General features: G+C 36.6%; 1 protein-coding gene across 3 annotated transcripts in view; it reads right to left on the bottom strand.

The window, feature by feature from the left end:
* The window catches only part of RIBC2 (RIB43A domain with coiled-coils 2), a 40,906-nt gene that overhangs the window by 9,952 nt on the left and 9,698 nt on the right, over positions 1–21,256 (bottom strand). The window contains exons 5-8 of one of the 3 annotated variants that reach the window (XM_032105883.1): positions 19,383–19,610; positions 17,815–17,981; positions 16,574–16,688; positions 5,996–9,711 (exon numbers count right to left, since the gene is read on the bottom strand). In XM_032105883.1, the coding sequence (XP_031961774.1) occupies positions 16,607–16,688; positions 17,815–17,981; positions 19,383–19,610 (477 nt within the window). In that variant the 3' untranslated portion in view covers positions 5,996–9,711; positions 16,574–16,606. Of the gene's footprint in view, positions 1–5,995; positions 9,712–14,370; positions 16,689–17,814; positions 17,982–19,382; positions 19,611–21,256 lie in introns of those variants that run through there. The other 2 variants (XM_032105882.1, XM_032105884.1) reach the window with 2 other exon arrangements.

Here is a 21,256-nt window from a genome sequence, read left to right as displayed (position 1 = left end):
CATTTATCTCTGCTGAGCGATTTCTAGTTGAACTGGTATAGTTTTTGTTGATCAAAAGTCTTCTTCTAGGGCAAACATTAAAGGCTAAAAAGAATAAAGAAACAGAGGCAAAAAGGAAGCTAGATTGTCTAAAATACTTTTTAAAACTAAATTAAATTGCTCCTTTGTTTTCCCAGTACTTTCACACATCTCTCTCTCTTGTACATTATTTTCACAGACTGGGCCAAATTCAATATACACATTGAATGGCCTTATCTGATCTCAGGTCACTACTTAATTAGATGACAGAGAATTATTACATGACAGGGAGCCGGTGAGAGAAAGAATACACAAATTTCTCAACCTTGGGCAAAACTAAGACTCCGAATTTGAGATATAAATGCATATGAAGCAAGCATCATTGCTTGTTATTTTGCACTTTTTCAAAAAAATATTAGTGTTAAATTAGGAACTGGCATAGCGAACTCCACAATGACCATACACAGTTGCCTCAGATTCTCAGAAACAGAAGATTCAGATTTATATGAGGAAGATTGCATTATAGATGATAAAAAGATTTTGTATCATGCTCTAGGAAAGTTTATTATTTACTAATCACTGGGAAGAGTCTGTGGACTGGAACGTGACATGGGCTAATTGACATTTTTGTGTAAGAAGCCTATTATAACAACTGAAAATAAGCAACTAGATCTTGGAGTCTGTCACTGAATACAAAAAAACACAAGTTGAAAAGATGGAAGAAAATGGATTTTTTTTGTTCTCACAGTTCTAAACAGCAAATGGTGGAGAATCTACACATCCTCATGGCTGCCTCAAATTGTAAGTGATACAGTTTCCAAACTCTCAAGAAGGTGGGAATCCACAAGGTTATAGATTTGCTCTTCATATTCTAAAATAATTTGGAATATTCTACCTCAGCTGGAGGAGAGCAGTGTCTCACAGCAGCAGAGGACAAAAAAAACCACCCTCCCTGTCTCCCGAACACTGGTACCCTTCCTTCTCTGTCTCATAGGACTGCTTCAATTGCAGCCTGTTGATACTATTTAGGCATCTTAGAGTGCTTGTCTTGGTTACAATGTAAGGCATGTATTCTATAACCACCTACACCACCTTCTGATGAACTGTTAATGGTCAGTCATTTGCAACAGCTGCCAAACACACACTCAGCCTAAAGGGGCCATCTCTGCTAATAGACCATCAAGGACTTCCCAGAATGACTCACAGAATTACATCATCTAATTGTGAAATGCCCTGCCATGGGGGAGGTACCGAACATTCCCACCTGTATATAATCTGGGGCTTGGGCCATCACAATACTACTACTGGGTGCCCAGGGGACAAGAGCTCTTGACAACCACCCCTGTACCTCCAGAGAAAAACCAGACCTTTTCTACAAGAACACTGCTTGGACAGAACCACATCCATCACCCTGACCAACAGGTCAGGCTGTATTCTGACTTTTTTGGTTTAAGCCAGTGTTTCTGTACTATTGCCTTTATTGTATTTTTTCCTATTAAATTGTAGTTCTGACTCGGAATCTCTTGCAACATATTTGTGTGGAGTTAATTTCTCCCACTGGTTTGCCTTCAAACCAGCACAGTGCTTTTTTGTATTTAAAAGACAGAAAGATACTGGTTCTTCTCCCCTACCAAGAATGCGTAATTTCTGAGAATTTCTTTGGAAAACCTATGCTTTGAATGTATGCATTTATATATGGTGGACTTGTTATGAAGGCAGAATAATTAATTCTGTCCAGAATAACACTACTGAGTAAATTTTAACAATGTTACAAGACTTTTGGAACCCTAAACTCTTCCCAGAAGGGATTAAAACTTTTTACATAGAAGAATTTTACTCCATCAGAGTTTTTTGTTCTCAGTGGACAGCATTACTTTTGTTACAGTATTAAATTAACATTTCTTTCATTTTACTTCAGAAAGGAGGAGAAGGAAAAAAATGTTTTTTATGTTTTTCCTTTCTCGTTTCTCTGTCCAAGACCTTCTGAGACTAATTTAATAACATGGAAGAACAAATGAAAGCAAAGACAAACCAACCTATGGCAACCAACAACCTATTTTGCTTGTATATTACTTCAGAAATGGCTTAAAAGGTCTTAGTTGCCTTGCTAAATTACACAGTTATCCAAATGGCCCTGAGGTTGCACTTTAGAACTGTCTGATGCATAGCTGACACACAGATGTTCCTTCTCTGTTCCTCTGAATGTCGCAGTGGTATTGAGATAAGACACGTAGATACACAGAGGAACACTTTGAGTGAACAAAAATTATATTCCCTTCATTTTTTTGAGGCAAGAAATGAAATCACAGAATTACAGAATGGTTATATTTGGAAGCAACCTCTGGAAATCAGCTGGAGACTCCCTAATCAAAACAGAGCTATGTAGAGCTGGTCACTCTAAGGACTGTATCCAGATGAATTTTGAATAGCTCTGAGAATCAAGACTCATCTGCCCTGGGCAATCTGTTAGAGTGCTCTATCATCCTCCTGGGAATAACTTCCATGTACAAAAGGACAGCCCTACACAAAAATGGCACCGTACACTGTCCTATAATGAAATATAAATGTTTAGAAAAACCACCAGAAAAGCTAAAACTGGAAATTCATGCTGGCAGTCAAGTAAATCATCACAAGAATACACTGCTCATTTTACTTCATATCTATTTGTGTATTCTTACCTACTCTTAGGGATAATACTCTCAACTAAACGTTTCAGTCTCTGTTTATTTTCTGTGACATGAATACAAAGGTAACTCTACATATTCACACTCAATACCATCATCTCCTTTGATTAAATCATAAGCACTCATAAGAAAACAGAGGATACCAAAAGCAGTATCCCACTGTTGAATTTAGTACTTTTGGATGTGGACATAAACCACTTTGAATCAAAACTCACAGTGACTCTTCAACATAAATCTCCTTCAAGATTCCAGAAAAAAAAAAAGACATCAGTAAATTTGTATACTGATGCAGCATGATGACAATTATATTATATATATATTTTCTCTAGACATTCAAAAAAATACTGCTAATACTGATAAAGACAACTCTACTTGCTATAGAAAGTAAGAATGAAAAAAAACTTCTATGATATTTAGTTTGTGCACAGATTACTCAGGGCCTGAGGCTTCAGCACAGTCCTAATTCAGGTCACAGGATGACAGTGCTTTTAGGCAGATGAACAGAATCTGATTATTCCATGCATCTAGGACCTCACATTTTAGCATATTAAAACTATTAACATGGCTCCATTCTAAAGATAAACAATGGTTTCTAGACACAACAACATCCTTTGTTTGCGTAAATGCTTTATACTGAATCTGAGCAGCATTTAAAAACCATACATTCTTTGTTTAACGTTCCTTGCCAAGAATGAGAACACCATTTGGACTACAAGCTCAGTGACATCATTACTGAAGAATGAAATTATTTTCCTGGCTACTTAAAAGACCTGGACATTATATAACATTCTTAGGTGATCTCCATTGTCTGTTCCTAGGATATACATGTCTAGTAATTGACATTTCCCAGTGGATACAACTCTTCTGTTTTCAGAGAGGTCAAACAGAGCATGCAGAAGATAGGGCTCTTAATTCCTTTTTCCTCTATGCACTACAGAGAAAGGAAAACAAAACACTGAAAAATTGCTCTTCACAGGAAAATATAAGCGCATAAACAACCTATTGGATCAGACCAGTCGTCCATCTATCATAACATCCTGCCTTTGATAGTAACTTACGCACTAGGGGAAAGTAAGAGAAAGGCATTATACACACCTTCCAAAGAACCTGCCCATAGCCGAAATTCTACCACTGATCTATGAGCTTCTGAGCCAGTAGAGCACTGAGGTACACTTTGAGTACGAACAGTTCCATTGCCTTAAATGAAATCATGCATGTTCCTAACCTGCTTTAGTGATTTATCACACAGTGGTCCTTCATAATTTGCTTACGCCCTGAACATGACCGTTTACATCGTAATTTTCACAACATGCCCAAAATGGTTCAATAGATTCTCTATAAGGATATAAGGAAATTGTTAGATTTTATTTAACTCCCTCAAAGATTCTGTTTCCTTACTTTATGTGTTGCTTTCAAACATTTCCTTCTACAATGGTATGCATATTGCCTTCCATTTTCATTGTCTTCTCTTATCAGAGACTCAATAAGATGGCCCATTCACTGTGTTCTCAGTTGTAGTATTTGTGTAAAGCTTGAGTGGCTGGAGACACCTGAGCTAACCCAAACCAGACCTAATTCGGACTGCAACTCTTGCACAAATGCAACTGCTCTCCTCTAGAGGCTGGCTGCATTTCAAGGGCAGTTGGTGTTACCATGTGGCACAGAAGGCAGTTAAACAAAAGTCACTTAAAACCTGAGGATGCCCATGAGAACTACAGAACTAGTAAGTACAAATAATATGAGACCTGTAATGGCTCAATGTATGTGGGTATTTGTTGAGATATTCAGGCCTAGTAGTTGCCCAGTAGAACTTGACGTCCATTTTACCTATCAATTTATCTTATGTATTTTTATATCTCTGTCTAGTGACATAAAATCCTTGGTACATTTATTGTTTTTTGTTCTAGTTGGTTCTTCTGCTTTATCTGTCTTTATAATTTAATGCCATTATTTAACACTTGACTGTAGTGCTGTGAAATAGTTGCCTCAAATTTGAAGTGAGCACAGAAAGTAGATCTAATCTATGTATTTGTTTACACTATTTGCTATTGAATTATTCTCATTTTGCAGACTAGAAATTAAACTGAAGAAAGCTTAAAACTCTCGTGGTCAGACATGACATGTGGCAGACCAAGGACATGCAACTGTGGTCTCCAGTGTTCAGAACTATTGCACAAACTGATTCTTTCTGAGATACAAACTTTTTTTCTTTCTCATCTCCAAAATGCCCCCTTTCCTACTTCAGAATTTTTTGGCAGAGAACAATCACAGCCAAGCATAAGGTATTGGATCATGTTACCACGTTATGTCATTCCTTAATCAGTTTGGGGTTTGAGGCTGTGACAAACTGGCTATAAACAAGTACAAGTCTGTACTTGTCTTAGCTCTTTTTCTTCAGTGGCTACAATTTCTATTTAATAGGTGTCATTATTATTTTAAGCAGCCATTGTCTTCCACTAGGTTTAAGGTATTATTATGCTGCTTGCTGGCGTTATCAGCGAAGTGTTCTATGTGCTGCTATTATAAAAAAGCACTTCCTAACGTGTCTTGTATTTTCAGGGACCTGGGCTAGGGAAAGTTTGATATTTATGCTTTGTCCATAGATCCCTGTGACTTGCTTTTTTTCCTATGGAAATAGGACTTGCACAGTGACAGAACCCGTATTTCCTGTCTTGCATTCCTTTCCCTTCACACATTGAATCCCTTGCCAGTTTCAACCCAAATAAAAGAAGGTAAAGTTTTCAAATAGAAATTTATATTAATTTCACAAGTTGAGCTTGGAGAAGGTAGAAAGAACAAAGGTGATTGACCTGTTTAGGGAAAGGATGCAGCAAGTCAATACTTCTGTTACATGTGGCTTTGGGCTTGTTAGGCAGCACAGCTGCAGGTCTGAACAAAACACAGTTTGTGGTCAGGTGACACAGGAGGAAGACTGAGAATTTTACTGCAAAATGGCGTAACTGAGGCTAAGTTAAAATACCATTACGTCATTTATGAATTAAGGCTTTTCTATAAATGCATCATAACATCAGAATACAGTAAATCTCGTGTGCTAGAGACCTACTGTACAAAGTGATTTTCTTTTGAAGAGATGCTGGCATTACTCAAGTACTTTCTCTCGACATTTACCTTCACAAGAACATTGACAATCCAATATTTAATACTACAGCAGCTAGTTAAAAATGACAAAAATTTCCAGTAAACTGAAACATGAATTAATACACACAGCAGAACTGAACAAACATTCAAATTCATAGTAAGGCAGGTCTGTAGGCCCTCGGACAACGACTGTTACACCGGTATCTTTAAGAGTTCATCTTATCAATAAATACTACTAGAATAAATAGAAGTAATTTTCTGTGCTGACCAAACTTGATATACTCGTTTATTGTTCATTAACTTTTACTTACAAGTTGATATTTTGTACTGAAATATGACAATAAAACAGTTTTCTAGCACTTAGGAAGGCCCTGAAGGAGGAGGTTGAGGAGGCCTTTCTTTTTTCCCAAGCCTTTGGTATGTTGAGCTATAATTAGTAACTTTGGGGCACATGGGTTTTATCTGACAGAAAAGCAAAATGTACTTTCTTTAGCACAAGTCACATTTCCAGAAGAGAAAAACATGTACTATTTCTTTAAAATTTTTTCAGCCTTACTTATGTCTAACACAAGGCTTTTTTCTGCTCCACCCTGATGCATATCCTCATAAACAGAATTATGTCACAGTTCTGTGGCTTATTTATATACAGATCAAATTCAAAACTGATGCTGTATTCCAGACTTGATACAGCAAGGGCTTTTCTCTTCAGTGAGGATGCAAAATCATTTTCTTCTTCGATGCACACAGTTAACAACTTGAGTTTTACAAGAAAGGGAGGAAAGAAAATCCCAAGCCAGGAGAACATTGCTGTGAGATCTTCCCTTTTTCCATAATATTCCCTTTTTGTGCTTTGCTTTTTTCAACATGGAATGTAACTGGAAATACATACCCATCTGGTAGCCTGAGATTCTTCCATCTCTACGCAATCTACACCTTGATTATAATCATGCAGGAAGAAACTCAGAACTTTTCTGTTCCATGTTTCAAAAGGGTATCCAGACTGTAAGAGGACTAAGTCTCCCAAGTGTCCTTCTGCATTAACGAAGCCTGTGCAGAATGTGCAACTTCTTGTCAAACTGGCAGGTATAAACAACTAAATCAGAAATGTGCAAGGAAAAGGTTGTAACACGTATGTGGCAAACCATGGCCTCTTTGCAGGATACTAATGCATCAACACACCTTCTAAACTACAGAATAAGAAGGGCAGACTTACTTCAAGTGGAAGAAGCTTTACAGAAACTGTCACCTTCTATCTTCCTGAGCTCAGTACGTGCTGCTTCCCATATTTTGGCAGAGTGGTCACATAACTGTACACACCTGAACTTTCAAATCATGGCTGCAGCCAAAAGTGACCATAATCCTGACCAGAACCTTAGTGACCTCTGCTCTATTTTGTTCATAAATTACCCGTTAAGAGGCTCAAAAGTGCAAAAATTAAAAGCATCAAATATTACTTTCATAATTTACTCAGATTTTTATACAGCCATGCTTTGATGTTTCTGACTTTTCATCCATAATTTACTTAATTATTTTTCTACTTTTTCTGGTTTTCCATTCTGTTTCTTGGTTAGATATCTGAAAACTCAGATGATTCAGTTAACCAGCATGAAATCTATTTTCCGTTGGCTAAGACAAAACTTGCCACTAACCTTTGTATCAGTGAAATTCTATCCCATCACCTTACAGAAATACTATAATTCTATTCCCTCTGGGATGCTAACAACAGCTTACCAAACCAAAAACCAACAGGGAGAGATAAGAGATGAAATTTTGGTTCCGCTCAGGGGTTGTGTTTTCACAGGTTGTGTACCTTTTAAGCATACAAAGGTACACACCCCGCCAGAGCTTACTTGTTTGTGCCATACATGGCCCATGCTCTCACTTCTGGAAGAACTGTTACACATCCTACTAAGGTCTCAAAAATAGAAAAGCGAAGAGCCTTTAGACCATGCTTTAATGCAGTTCATCAGAGCAACAAGCTATTTCCCAGCTCTACACCACCTGGATAACACTTGGCTAGCCTTGGCAGAACCTCTCATTCTTCAGTCCTTTCAGCTTTCAGGGAAAACCATTTTCTTTGTAGAAATAAGCTTATGATCTCTGTTGGAATGAACTCTGGTGCTGGCCATACCTCCAAAAAAACACTATTTTGTCTTTCTTTTTTTTTAAGGCAGCAGGAGCTGAACAGATGGCTTTGAAAATTGCACTTTCATTTCTGTGTATGTACACGCATCTATACTTACACATTACATGCTCACATGTATTGTGGGAGGCTAAAAACATCGATCCACCATAATTTCAGTTATCCTGAGTCTAGGCTTGGTACTTGGATCTCTTAGCCAGACTTGGGTAACGACAGATACAAGCAAACCTGCATCTCCCAAGAATTCACAACTCAAAGTTGTCACTGCTCCACACTCAACTGTTTTTCCAGCAGAAGCATGAACCCAGAGAATGACTGTGGATCCTTCCGCATGTGAAAAGACAAACAGTATTTTCCAGTTAGAAGGTTTCCTGGAGAGTGACTACTTTACCCATTTTGCTACTCAGCAAACTCCAATTATTATATGTCCTTTTAATTGAGTTTTCTCAGATATCACACTATTAAACTGTTGAGCAGTTGGACTGTTTTTTCATCTATCCTTTCACTAAATTTTCCATTCATCCTGATTTCAGAGCAGTGTCATTGATTCCAAGGGTTTTAACCAACTTTCCAGACATTTGTGTTTAAACATCTCATCATTTAATTGCCAGGGACAGCATTAAAGCAGAAACTAGTATTTTAATATTACCAATGAAATATTTTGTTTTTTAAAATAGTAACATCTTTATGTAGCTGGCTGTTTCTTTTTGTCAATTTTTCCTGTGTATGCTCGATTTTTCAATCCTCACTTCCTTCCTAGCATTTTCAAACAAGAAACCTGAATTAACTCTTAAATTTTATTGATGGAGAAAGTTCATTGAAAATTTAATAAAGCTCAAAGGTAAATAATTTTCATTTTTATATGCTGTATCAAACACTTACAGTATTTACAGTATTCTGTTTCTTAGAATATTTCAACCACCGCTGCAATAGCAAATATTCTGTTAGAAAAGCCATAGCACACACTGGAGCACTCTTTTGTTCAAGTTGGTATGACAGTGATGCATCTGGATCCTCAGTATTTCCACTCTCTTGTATTATTGCAAAATGGCATAGTTAGATTAGAATATGTATTATTAAAAAAAAAAAATTACCCTTATCCCTATTTTCTAAGGACCTCAGCATGAGTATTTTTTGCTGTGTGAACAGCAATTGTGCAATTTCTACTATGACATATAGAGGCTGCTGCTTATTTCCTGTGGTTTTTTCTATGGGCAAGATTTTTGTGGTTTCTTCTGTGAAGAATCAGGATTGCTAATGAGAAGCCACAGGAATTAGATTTCTCAGGGTGAGAGTTCATTACAATTCTGCTAAGCAGCATTACATTTCTGGGTTAGAGCACCAATAGCAAGAAACATTCTAATGGTAATGTCCTCATTTCATAACTCTGGTAATAAATCTAGAAAAGGACAGTATATTTGGAAAAGTATTTAAACCAACAGAAAGCATGCTGAAGTCTTAAAACAGTATTTAAAGATTCATGCAAAAATGGGCACAGATATATATATATGTACATACATAGACATGTTTGTGGCAACAAAAGAGTAATGATAATCAATTTAATAAAGTTAACTAAAACCAGTAAGCTAAGCCAAACTTTTAAAAAAATCATATTTAGATAAAACTCTGAAAGCCTTCAGAAAGCAGTATCTCTCCTGATTAAATGATCACCTGAAGTATTCCTCATACTTCCATTGCATCATCAGCCTTTAATCAAGTAGAATGTCTACTAGATATCCATTTTTCCCTGGTTCCACATGCTGGCATCTGAAAAGCATTTAACTTCATTAATAATTGCAACAAGGTAAGACAGAAATGGTACATAAAATTCACTGGAATAGACTTAACATGAATTTTCTCCCTAATTCATACAGAGTATTTCTGCGCTTTGAGAATTTGAAGTACAGTGGTTTGGTATTACAGGGCTGGGAACACATACAGTATTGTCAAGAAATAAATGTGGAGGAGTATGTGAAGCAAAAAAAAAAAAAAAAAATTACAGTAGGAAAACCAGGACTGACCTGACTTCCTTCATTATGTGCTTTTATTTGTTTTTTAGCATTATTATATTAACATTAGATAAGTTGGAAATACCAATAATATTTCAGTAATAGCTGCAAAAAAAACTTAACTTTGCCCTTGCAGGAGAAACCCCAGGAAATTAGTGAAATGTAGTTTATTCATTCAGAAACTCATTTTTTCCCCCACTCAGAAACTTCTTTTTTCTAATTTTGAAATCTATATGCCTATTCGTCCATGCATAGTTTGCCTTGTTCATTTGCAAATTACATTTAGGATTATGTAACATATCTGCCTTCATTGCCAAGTTTTGAGGTTAATATCCTCTGAATTGCATTTGATACAAAACAGTATCTTCGGTTTAAAATGAGGAACTAAAAACTGGTTCTGAGAAAATGTTCTAAAAAAGAATTGACGTGAAAAGAGAAATATCAGGATCTTCACAGAGATATAAAACAGAATAGAAAAAGAAAATTAGCATTTTTTCTCATTCTTTAATCAGATTTCAGTATTTGTAATGGCTAGTTCCAACCTGACTCTCCACTACTTGCTTATGCAACTTGCCAAAATAACAGCAGCAATTTACTCAGTGAAATCCTTCAAATCCGTTAGTTATAACAACTTTACACATAAGCATTTTAACTCTTTCAGCAGATATTTCTATTTGCATAGAAGTTAATGACTACAAATGGAATGTCATCTACCCAACCAAATATAAAATTCAGTAATATAATAGGTTTAATTCTGATTATTCTAATTCAGAGACTTATTTTACTCAAATGAACAGATGAAAAAAGTAGTGAAGGGTCAAACCTGACCCAGAATAACACCAATTATTTTATAAGGTCTGATCACTCCTTTTGGATTTATGATGTTCTATTGGTTTATTTGTTTTATTTTTTAACTGAATATTTTCTTTGTTCCTCAGCACGTTTGTTTAAGTTGAAAATACACTTAAAACACCTTGTACCATGCAAACAACATAACTTTAGTAGAAGTATTAAATTTTACTTCAAAGACGTCTTTCATTAGTTATTTAGTTTAAAGTGAAGTTTAATTGCAGTGATTTCTGGGGTTTTAACAGAAAAGAGCTGAACTTTGCCTATTCCGTTCTGATTCAAAGCTCACTAGCATCTGCAAGACTCTTACTAGGCCTTTCTGAGTTTTAGAAGTGAGAGAAGGAGACAGCATTAGACTATCAGAAACTCAGTCATCCCTTCTTGAAAAATAGCAAAGTAAACTGCAGACTTACTATTTTTTAAACTTTTAATTAATTGATAAAAATGAAGAATTCATACTTTTTTCACAAGAAAATAAACTGCGTGCTGGCATAAGGATAAGAGGAGACTGGTTTTTCCTTTCTTTCGTCTCTCTCACCTATAAAGTCAAGTAAAACCTGGGGAAATATTTTTAATGTGATTTTGTAAATTCATTGGCCAGAAAATGTGAAAATTCCTAGTTAAGTAGAAAACCACTAATAAAAAAAAAAGTACGCAAAATTAAATATTATCCAAACCTTAGAGGAAAAATCTTCCCCAAGTATTGTTAGGTAGCAGAGTAAACCTTTTCAAGGATGCCGTCAACTCCTCCAAAGGTCCATGCCAGAAGCAAAGGGGAAACCAAACTTTGGCAATTTGGATGTAAAACTTAACAACATAGACCAAAAATAAAGTTTAGAGATCTCTAAAGTAAAGGTATAAAATTTATATTCCTTTCTGAATACCTCATAAGGAGGTGATCTTAAAAAGAAGCCTGTAGGAGACAAAATTTCTTAAAGCAGCAGAAAAAATGAGGTCATTTCAAACAGTTTAAGAGATTTTTTGTGTATTCACAGTGGTGGAGAGTAGGGATGTTTCCAAACCAGAACACTGTATTATGTGGAACATATTGGTAGTGTTTCAAGCCATTGTGTTGATTACAGACATCCCAGGCCAGCATAACAAAATGGACAGTAACAGATTGCACAGAATGAAAATTCCCTTTGAAATTTCCCTTTGGAGGGAAATTGCTAAGTCCCACAAGCCCTGGGTAAAATGCTATTCAACATCCTGAAAAAAGAAGTAAATGTTGCGATCATATACTTTCCTGATCATATTAACCTACCTGTGTAGCAAAAGGATGATGAGAAGATAAAATGGTAGGTGAAGTTTGATACAGGAAAACCCAAAAGTGACACATACCAAGAACTACCCCCCAACCCTAATTTTAAGTATAGATTTTTGGGGACCTGAACTAGTTGATACCGAACGGAAGAAAAAAAATGTCTTTGAGCAACACTATAGAGTTCTATGAAAATGCCTCTCAGTGCTAAACAAAGGCCCAAACCCCCAATGTTAGGATTCTATAGAAATACACATATATTTGCATTATGGAAAATATGGAATAAACCAGAAAATATCATTATTACACAATCTTCTGACCTCCTCATCTCAAAAAGGTTATGTAGTCAAATTTTTAAAAGTACAGAAGTTAATAAAAAGGACTGAGAAACCTATGTGATAACTTTTACTGAGGAGCAACTGAACAAACTTAGGATTCTTCAGCCTACAAAAAGGGAAGATTAAATGGTGATGTGACAGTGGTCTAAAACAACTTAAAAAATATGAGGAACAGCTATTCACCTTTTTAAAACATTTTCATAAGACGATTAACAGAAGCAAGTGAAGCTCAAAGATGTCAAGTTCAAAAACCAAACAAACAGAAGGTGAGTCTGCAGAAATACATCTTGGATGGTACATTTACCTGGGTTCAAAAAGCAAAGGGTTTTTATCACGGTTAATGATTGCAATAGCAATCACCTATTGTAGCTCTGGAAGTCCCTGAGACAGTTTCCTGGAAAGGAGTATTCCCCCATCCTGGAGATGATGGCTTAGCTGGATATTTATTCTGACAAATTTCTTAGTCCCTCTTTAGGGACAGGCATGGAAGAAGGCGAACCATACCCAGAATTTCAAACTCATTTGCTCACACCAATTACTACTGTTTCCAAGACTTAACTATGCACTTTGCATTACATCGCTATCAATGAGAGACACAAAAAAACCCCATCTCATTTTCATATATAATTAGCTAGTTCATGTTTCAATGAACAAAAAAAATTTATCCCAATCCAATTTCTACAAGCATATCAAAAAGTGCTAACTGTCATGAAAATTTTGTACACTAACTAAGAATTTCCTTGGGTCAGACCTTTGCTCCAGAGTTAAGACAGAGAAATATTATAAATATTAGAGTAGAAAATCCCAAGAGAAAGTAGAATACTGGACTCAGGTCAATCACTGTAACTTCTTTTTTAAACTTTAAATACCTACTCTTTTCCCAAATTGTTGATCCAAAGACACATGGAAAACTGTGTGAATATAAACCACAAATTTAAAGATGATAGGTACTGATCATAATTTTCCTCTCTGAAATCAGGTCCTAGCACATGCATTTTACCCAACTTACTTCCGTGAAGCTCCATGAAGACCATTTAATCTAATTAATTGTGCTTATTTGTAAGGACCATTATAAGAATTGATGAATGTTAGAAACTTCTTATGCCATACTCACAGTTTTTAAAAAGTCTTTCTTAAGAAATGGAAAACATATCTATGCTTTTTTAGAGAGAGATAGTTGCTATCCCTCTACTCCCAGCAGCTGTGATTTGTACTCATTCCAGTTAGCTGATCATATCATCACATAGAAGATACTGTCTTTTTCACTGCTGTATTTAATAGAAATACCTACAAATATCACAAAAAATAGATTACCTCAGCAATGGAAATCAACATTTTCAAACAGCACCTACAATCAGCTAAGGCTCTTTTTAATTGATCTCCTCCACTTATTTCAAAACTCAGCAGTAAAAGTTAAGAGAATGATGCTTCAAAAGGTGAAGATACCACTCACAGCTTGTTTGTTTCAAAGCCATACAGGCTTGAGGAGTTCCTGCACTTCAATTCTTTATTATCACCTGCTCAGTTGATAATACCTACTGAAAATATGGCTTGTTTCAGTGCAAGGCAAAAGTTAGTATAAAATATCAATAACAATGAATCAGACCTTTTCCCCTTTACATTAAGCATGTTATCTACAACTTGATTGTGCTTCCAACACCCAAAATAAATTTCAGGTTTTATATTTTGAAGCAACAGGTAGAATGGAACGTGGTTGTTCTTGCAAATATGATTGATGATGCTGAAAGTTTTCTAGGAAATTCAGTGATGCCTGATCCTGCCCAATTATTGAGCTGTCAGTCTTATTTGAATTTCCATCTAAAGGCTTATTCAGAGTACAGCTGAGAAACCTATCCTTCTCTGATCTCATATAAAATGTTTCCAAGCAAACAAATAGGTATTACAAAAAGACTTTAAAAACATATTCCTTCCTGAAGGAAACTCAAACATCATCTGACAAGGTCCAGCATCGTTTCATTAAACTGTAGAGCTGTTGTCAAGTCTGCAAGCACCTAGTCACACGAGTTGGACAAACTAAGACAACTTCATGAACTTTTCAGCACTTGCTTTATTTATTTTTTTCTGTCAGGTAATTAAATTCTAGTTAAAAAAGAAAAAGTCAGAGTCTGAGATATTCAACACAGATCAAAACCAACTTTAGTGACATGAGAACTACTATAGATGGCATATTAATCCACCCATCCCATTTGATGGCCTGTCTATTCTAAGACACATACCTGCACTCCTGAGATTGTCAATTTTCTAGGTAATACTCCAAAGACATCCAGCCATATGTGAATCTCAGTCTGACAAATAAATGGATCTCACATTGGCATCTCTTGAATATCATTCCTTCTTACTTCTTTGTAGACCAGCTCATTATTAACGGTGCATGACCCCCTCTCAACTTCATTTTCCAACTTTCCTACAGTTCCTGTATTTCAGCCACACTGCTTTTCTACTTAGCTTCTATCTCTACTGCAATTAATTCCAATTGCATCAATGTCCTACAATTGGGACAGACCTTTTTCCTCAGGATAATCATGTTGAAAGGCACTTCTTTAACCATTTTAATGTTCTCCTGCATTTTCTTTCACCTCTCCTATCTAAAGGCATTAACATGATGGGTCTCTTCCAAACTCCTCTTTAATCAGCGTTTTGAATCAGGCAGGAACACTGTATCAGCGTGAGCCCACAGGGCACTATTTCAGCTGAGCAAACAGATCTGTTTGAACAGTCCCCTTTCAAGAAACGCTTCCTTCAAACATCATAAAATCCTCCTAATAATATCTCAAGAACCATGCATTCTTCATTATTTTCAGAGGTGAGAATAACTCATTCAAGTTTATCTCAGCCCTTGGTTTTTTTTAAGTATCTTTCCTCCTTTGCTTGGTGGAGGCATCTTCAACCTGTCTCATCACAAAGTTCATTCAACATTACCATTATTGCTGAGACAAAGTGGACTCCAAGCCACCATCATCAGGATGTTTTTACCCCAGATTTATGTCCCATATGCTGGCAAGTTATCGAGATCTATTCTTATAAATGGGCTCTCTATTTTTATTAAAGGTTCACAATATTAGAGGTCTTGGATTCTTAGCTGAATCTCTCATCTGACTCTCATTTTTTCTTCTCTTTCATATCTCCTGACTCTTAGGATTAGTCTCCTTTTTGCAGTCTATTCCATGTCAGCTCTTTCTCTTCTGGATTTCCACCATCCATTTCCCTTATGTAGTTAGTTTCTTGCATTGCTTCTCTGTGTTTTCTTCCTTGGTGTTGTGCTCGCCCATGTTTCAAATGTCAGTGACTGGCTCTTTCATTGCTAAGTCAACACTGCCACCATGAAGGCAGGAAGTAAACAGTTTCCCTGAATTACCCTGCACAAGCTGAGACTTTTCTCCTCGACTTTGTTTGGTGCACACCTGCTTTTTCACCCCTCTTCTGTCACACCTGTGAATTGTCCCCACTCTCCTTCAGCAGCACACTACCTGAAATCTTCTCCATTATTTCCAAAGAGTGAGGGTGTATGTAGGAATACTTTCCCCCCTGCTTTTCCACACTAACTCTACCACACATTCTGTTTCAGTGCTATACCTCAGTGCACTAATCACTTTGATGACTATTGAACTCTTATTCCCACTGCTCACAAAATAAAACATTTCTGACCAACTTGACCGCTTCTTTCTCTTTGCTTGCCTTTGTGTCTGGCTGGTTTTTTTGCTTTAAGACAATCCAAAACAAAAAACCCAAAACCAAACCACAAACAAACCAACCCAAAATTTTCTCACTAGGTCATCTTTCTTCCCTCCTAGAGAAGCGCATCACTTGCGGTCTGTGGTAGGCAGCATTCCCCTCTGGCCAAGTTGCATAAAGCAGCATTGTAGTTTAAATTCAGGTTTCTTTCCAGAAATTAATTCCTAAAGGCATGAATAATGTAAATATTACAGCTAAGCCTGAGACACAAGAGTCAAATAACCTACTACTGAATCTACTAGTTCTTTCAGAACACCAATCATGTTTAAAAACTATTACAATGTTTTCCTTTTCTTAGAACAAATCTGGCCTGGCAGACTGTCCTTTAGTTTGAGTGCAGTGTTTGAACAGGGCAGGGAACAGATAAAAATAATAAAACATGGGATTGCTCAATTGAAAATTTTAATATGTCTACATACTTCTGTATAATTCAGGTTGATTTATCCAGATTGTCACCGGGTGGTTGTATTAAACTGTGCATAAAACTCGTCTGTTGGAATATTTGAATACTCTTCTTCTTTAAGATAAATGTTCCTAGAATTAAATAAAATTTTTTAAAAAGCCATTAGTAAATGTTTCCTTGCTATTATACAGAAGTAGCCTGAGAAACCTAAAGAAGATATAATGCATTAACACCTATAAATGCTCATAAATTATTAGAAATGGAATTTAATATAACTAGAACTTGTTCTGCAAAATATATGCCACATCTCAACATAGCAAACTTAGGTTTTTTCTTCCTGAAATATCCCTCCAAAAATCTCACAGTAAGAAAACCTGAATTAACTCAATTCCAAACTTTTGTTTTCATAACAAGAAGGCATCATGTATTGGAAATTCATTTGCAAAAGGTATGTATGAACCTGAGACTGGCACAGTTGGTCAGAGCATGGTGCTAATAATGCCAGGGTCACCGGTTCAATCCCCATATGGGCCATCCACTTAAGAGTTGGACTTGATGACCCTTCTAGGTCCCTTCTAACTCTGACTATTCTGTGATTCTAAATTCATGCCAAAAAAAAAAAAAAAAAAAAAAGAAAAAGAAGGAACTGGAAAAAAAGAACACCAAATCATTAAGTTCGTTTTTCTTTTCCTGCACATATTATCTTCCTCCTTTCCCATAAGAGCAGACACAAGAGCTGCCCACCAAGACACATCCAGTGGTTAGTTAAAAAATCATCCAGTTCTGTCATACATAATGGAAATGCTGTTTGTGTTGCTAGCCTAACCCTGAGCTATCAAAAACTGGCAGTTCTACTGGTAGGTCATCCTTTTTTGTCTCAGAAAACTAAGATAAATTAAAGAAACATGTACTGTTTTTCACTTGATAATATAATTTTCTGCATAGATAATTATATTTATTCCATATTTTGCCACCTATATGAACAGTCTGTTGTCAGTGGAACGCTTTTAAGAATTCCAGATCCTAAATCATGTATGTCAGTCAGTAACACTCAAAACCTACACTTTGAAGATTGATTAAATAATACTGAAAAACATACTTCAGACATATTGGTTTTTTTGAAAGAATGAACTTGTAAAAAGTATCTTTAAAAAGTTAGAAACAGAACAAGTAAAAAAGGCTCTTTGAAAGCCATGCTATTGTGTTAATAATGGTAAAGAGCTGTTTTTATTTGAAGAACCCTATTCTGGTACTTACTTTGCTTTCTGCTCCTGAGAGAGCTCTGCGTTCACGAAATCTAAATCTCGGCGCTGTACCCGATTCTGCCGCTGCTGCTGCCGCTCCCAAAGCAACTGGGCTCTCGCAGTCTGTAGACGTTGCCTATCCCATTCAGCATCTCTTTGGCGTTCCTGCTCTCTTACTCGCTACAGGAGCGAAAAGAATGCTTCATTTTCTCTTTCAAAGATGAAACTGTATATATAAAGTCTCATGGGTAAGTTCATCCAAACAAACTTGCTTGCCTTTATTGAACACTAGAGGTAGCACTTGAAATGGGGAGAAGGGAGCAAGGACTTCTAAATCAGGCAGAAGCAAGATACAGCCAATGAAAGTGCTATTCTTTTCTCTCTGTAAAAACCCAGAGCAGCAAGACAGATTTTTTTTTTTAAATTCTTGTTATCAAGAGTTGAAAGTTCTTGAGGAAGAAGTGCATAGAGTTAAGAAGTGCACAGACATCAGTATGGCTTATAATATGGCTAACTTGGTATACATAATAGATGAGCCATGAACACTACATGAGTAGACTGAAACTGTTTTTTTCCTCTGCATCACTTCCTGTCTGACACCTCACGAACTGAATCAAAAAATGAGGCCTGCAAAAAACTTACTTTTCTTGGTTGTACTCATTTTCAGTCAGCTTAATGACTTGAATGGGTTTACTTCAGAATAATAGGAGAGGCAGGAAAATGACAATTCTACCTCCAGCTTTAATAAGTCCTAGGTAAGACACAGTATAGCCCACAGTATTGTAGGAACTAAAAGATAAAATCAAACACTATTCCTTAGCTGTCATAAATGTAGCCTCTGTGCTGAGGGAGGCAAGTCACTTCCTACTTCACAGTATCTAGGCCTGGACACTCTTGACTTCATAGGAGACTAGATGTCTTCATTTTGACTGCCTCCTTCTGTACATCTCTAGAGCAGCAACTATTACCATTGTAATTCTATTCTACAGCACGGTTCATAGCTGTGTAGGACAGTAGAAACGAAACTCCATCACATTTTCACATTCATGAACTTATAGGCCTAAGAAATATGCATGAGCAAGGTCAGTGGACCTGCTCTATTTGCCTTGCTTGGGTACCCTTGAGCATGAGAATACTGCTTTGGCCTGCCCTGCTTTCACCTTCAGGTCCCAGATATTCTTCCCCTGTAGAGCAGCCCACTCCTTGCAGGCAGCTTGTCCACTCTCAGGTCCTGAACTGCACCATGAAGCCTGGGTCCTGGGCTGGACAGGACTTTGCTGCTCAGCTGGACCATCATGGACCATGTCCTAAGATCCCCTTGGCCCTGGGCTCCTCAGCAAACTTCCTCCCAGTCCAACTCCAGGGCTCCAGCCTACCCCATGGCATCTCCCAGGTGCTTCAGAGGCACTGTGTTCAGTTAGACTGATTAAAGTTTGGATAAAATGCAGATCAATGGAAAACACAGTCTCATAATGGCATGTCCAGGGCAAACAAGGTATTTTTCTTCTACAAACATTGTCTATAGTATTACTACAACCAAGAAAACAGAAAATGCATGAAAATGTATGTGAGCTTAAATACCAGTTTCTCCAGAGCTTGTTCCTTTTGAAATTGACGAATTGCCATCAGCTGCTCCTGATTCATTCCCTTCCATCGATCCACAAGCACATGATGTTTACCCAAGGGACCGATTGCTTGGTCAGGATTTTCAGAAAGTAAGTCTCCTCGAAGGAGGAAGGTAATTTCATCCATGTCATCTTTTATTTTTTGAGCCTTTTCCAATTCATTTTTATGATCTAGTTCAGCAACCTAAATTCAGTGGAAAGAGAGAAGTGATGTTTTTTCCAAGAGAAAATATGAACTAAGGAGTGAAAAAATGTTAACACATTTTAACAGATGTCTTTCCAACCTGCATACAGTTGTCAAAAGCATCACATACAAATACTGTGATCATTGTCTTATTGGCCAAGATCAAAAGTCTAATATCAAAGAGTTCTTTAATGTTGTCATATCACATATAGCAAGTAAACTGTGGGAAAATAACTTTGTTTTATAAGAAAATGCAGAATTAAATAAAAAATAATTCCACATTTATCCCCAAGTAAATAACCAGTAGATATTTGGCAGACAAATACAATATGGAAGAAATTTACAATAAAAATTTACAATCCTGAATCACTAGCCTTGATTTATATATTACATACTGAATGAAGAGTGTGGGTAAGCCCTCAAAATAGACAGATGTCCAATTAATGTCTTTAGATGCAGCCTTGATTCTGTTTGCTGATACAAAATCCAAACTTGAATCATATTATGTGGATGTATCTGCAATACTGGAAATCACAGTATGAATTTTCTATGGAATTCACTGTTCCTAATGTTCACTACAAGGTGCAGTCTCCTATTCAAAGGAAATTTTCCTTTTACAATACTCCAGAAACAAAATACAATGGGTTTACTGTAACATAATTACCTTCCAAAGAATAATTAGACTAAGTAAACTAACTTAAAGTAGAATGATAATGCTATGCATCATTCATTTCTAATACTGTGTCATTCTTCTGTAATGCATAAACTAAACTATCTGGAACAATGCCTGGTTCCAGCTTCCATCTGGACAGAGGACAAAAAAACCTCCTGCTTGCTAGGGCACACAGAGAACAGGCTGCCAGATCGGTCTCTCTTTACACATCTATCTTGACTGCAACAGATCAGTGGGTAATTCTGTCTCCACTTTGACCAAGATGTGCTGTTAAAAAAAAACACTGCCTTGAGAATATTCACTTATGTAGAACAGCTTGGTACTTTTCTTGCTGATCAGTAATTCACTGGTTGGCACATACGTATTGGCAAAGTAGATGAGGACAAATGAAAACTCGAGGGTTTTCCATTACGAAAGAGCAGGTAAAGTCTTCTGTGCCATAGAAAGTTGAACATGAGTAAGCAGAGTAACTAGAAGATATAAACAACAGAGAATAACATGACTACAGACATGTGTGAGAACTTGTTCCTCTGCACATCTTAAGGAAAAGAATCCTAACTGAGCAAGCACGGTGATCTATGCCACCAGAGAAGACTGCTAAACTGAGATTATCTCTACATTTTTAGTTAAAGACTTTGAGTTTGGATAACAGCGGTTGTCCCAAACATCAGGCCAGGAGACTGTCAGAGAGTGACTTCTGTTTGCTCCAAGTAAACATGCTAAACTACCTGTCAGTGATGGGGCAGAAGAAACAACTAATACTAAGTACCATATCCTAGATTAATAAATTCCTTGGCTGAAAACAGCCTTGTGGTTTCCATTAAAATAACAGAAGTATTTGATATGCAAAGAAAGTAAAAGAAGAGAAATTATTTTTTTTAAATTATACATTAGCTAAGCCACAGTTCAGCTTAGACAATGCCCAAAATCACGTCTTTAGAGATGTCTATGTCCTAGGTTACAATGTAAGATG

This window comes from Corvus moneduloides, chromosome 4 (assembly GCF_009650955.1).
Source record: "Corvus moneduloides isolate bCorMon1 chromosome 4, bCorMon1.pri, whole genome shotgun sequence".
NCBI lineage: Eukaryota > Metazoa > Chordata > Aves > Passeriformes > Corvidae > Corvus > Corvus moneduloides.
The sequence above is the reverse complement of the archived record's forward strand: the minus strand, read 5'-3'. Positions and strand labels throughout refer to the sequence as shown.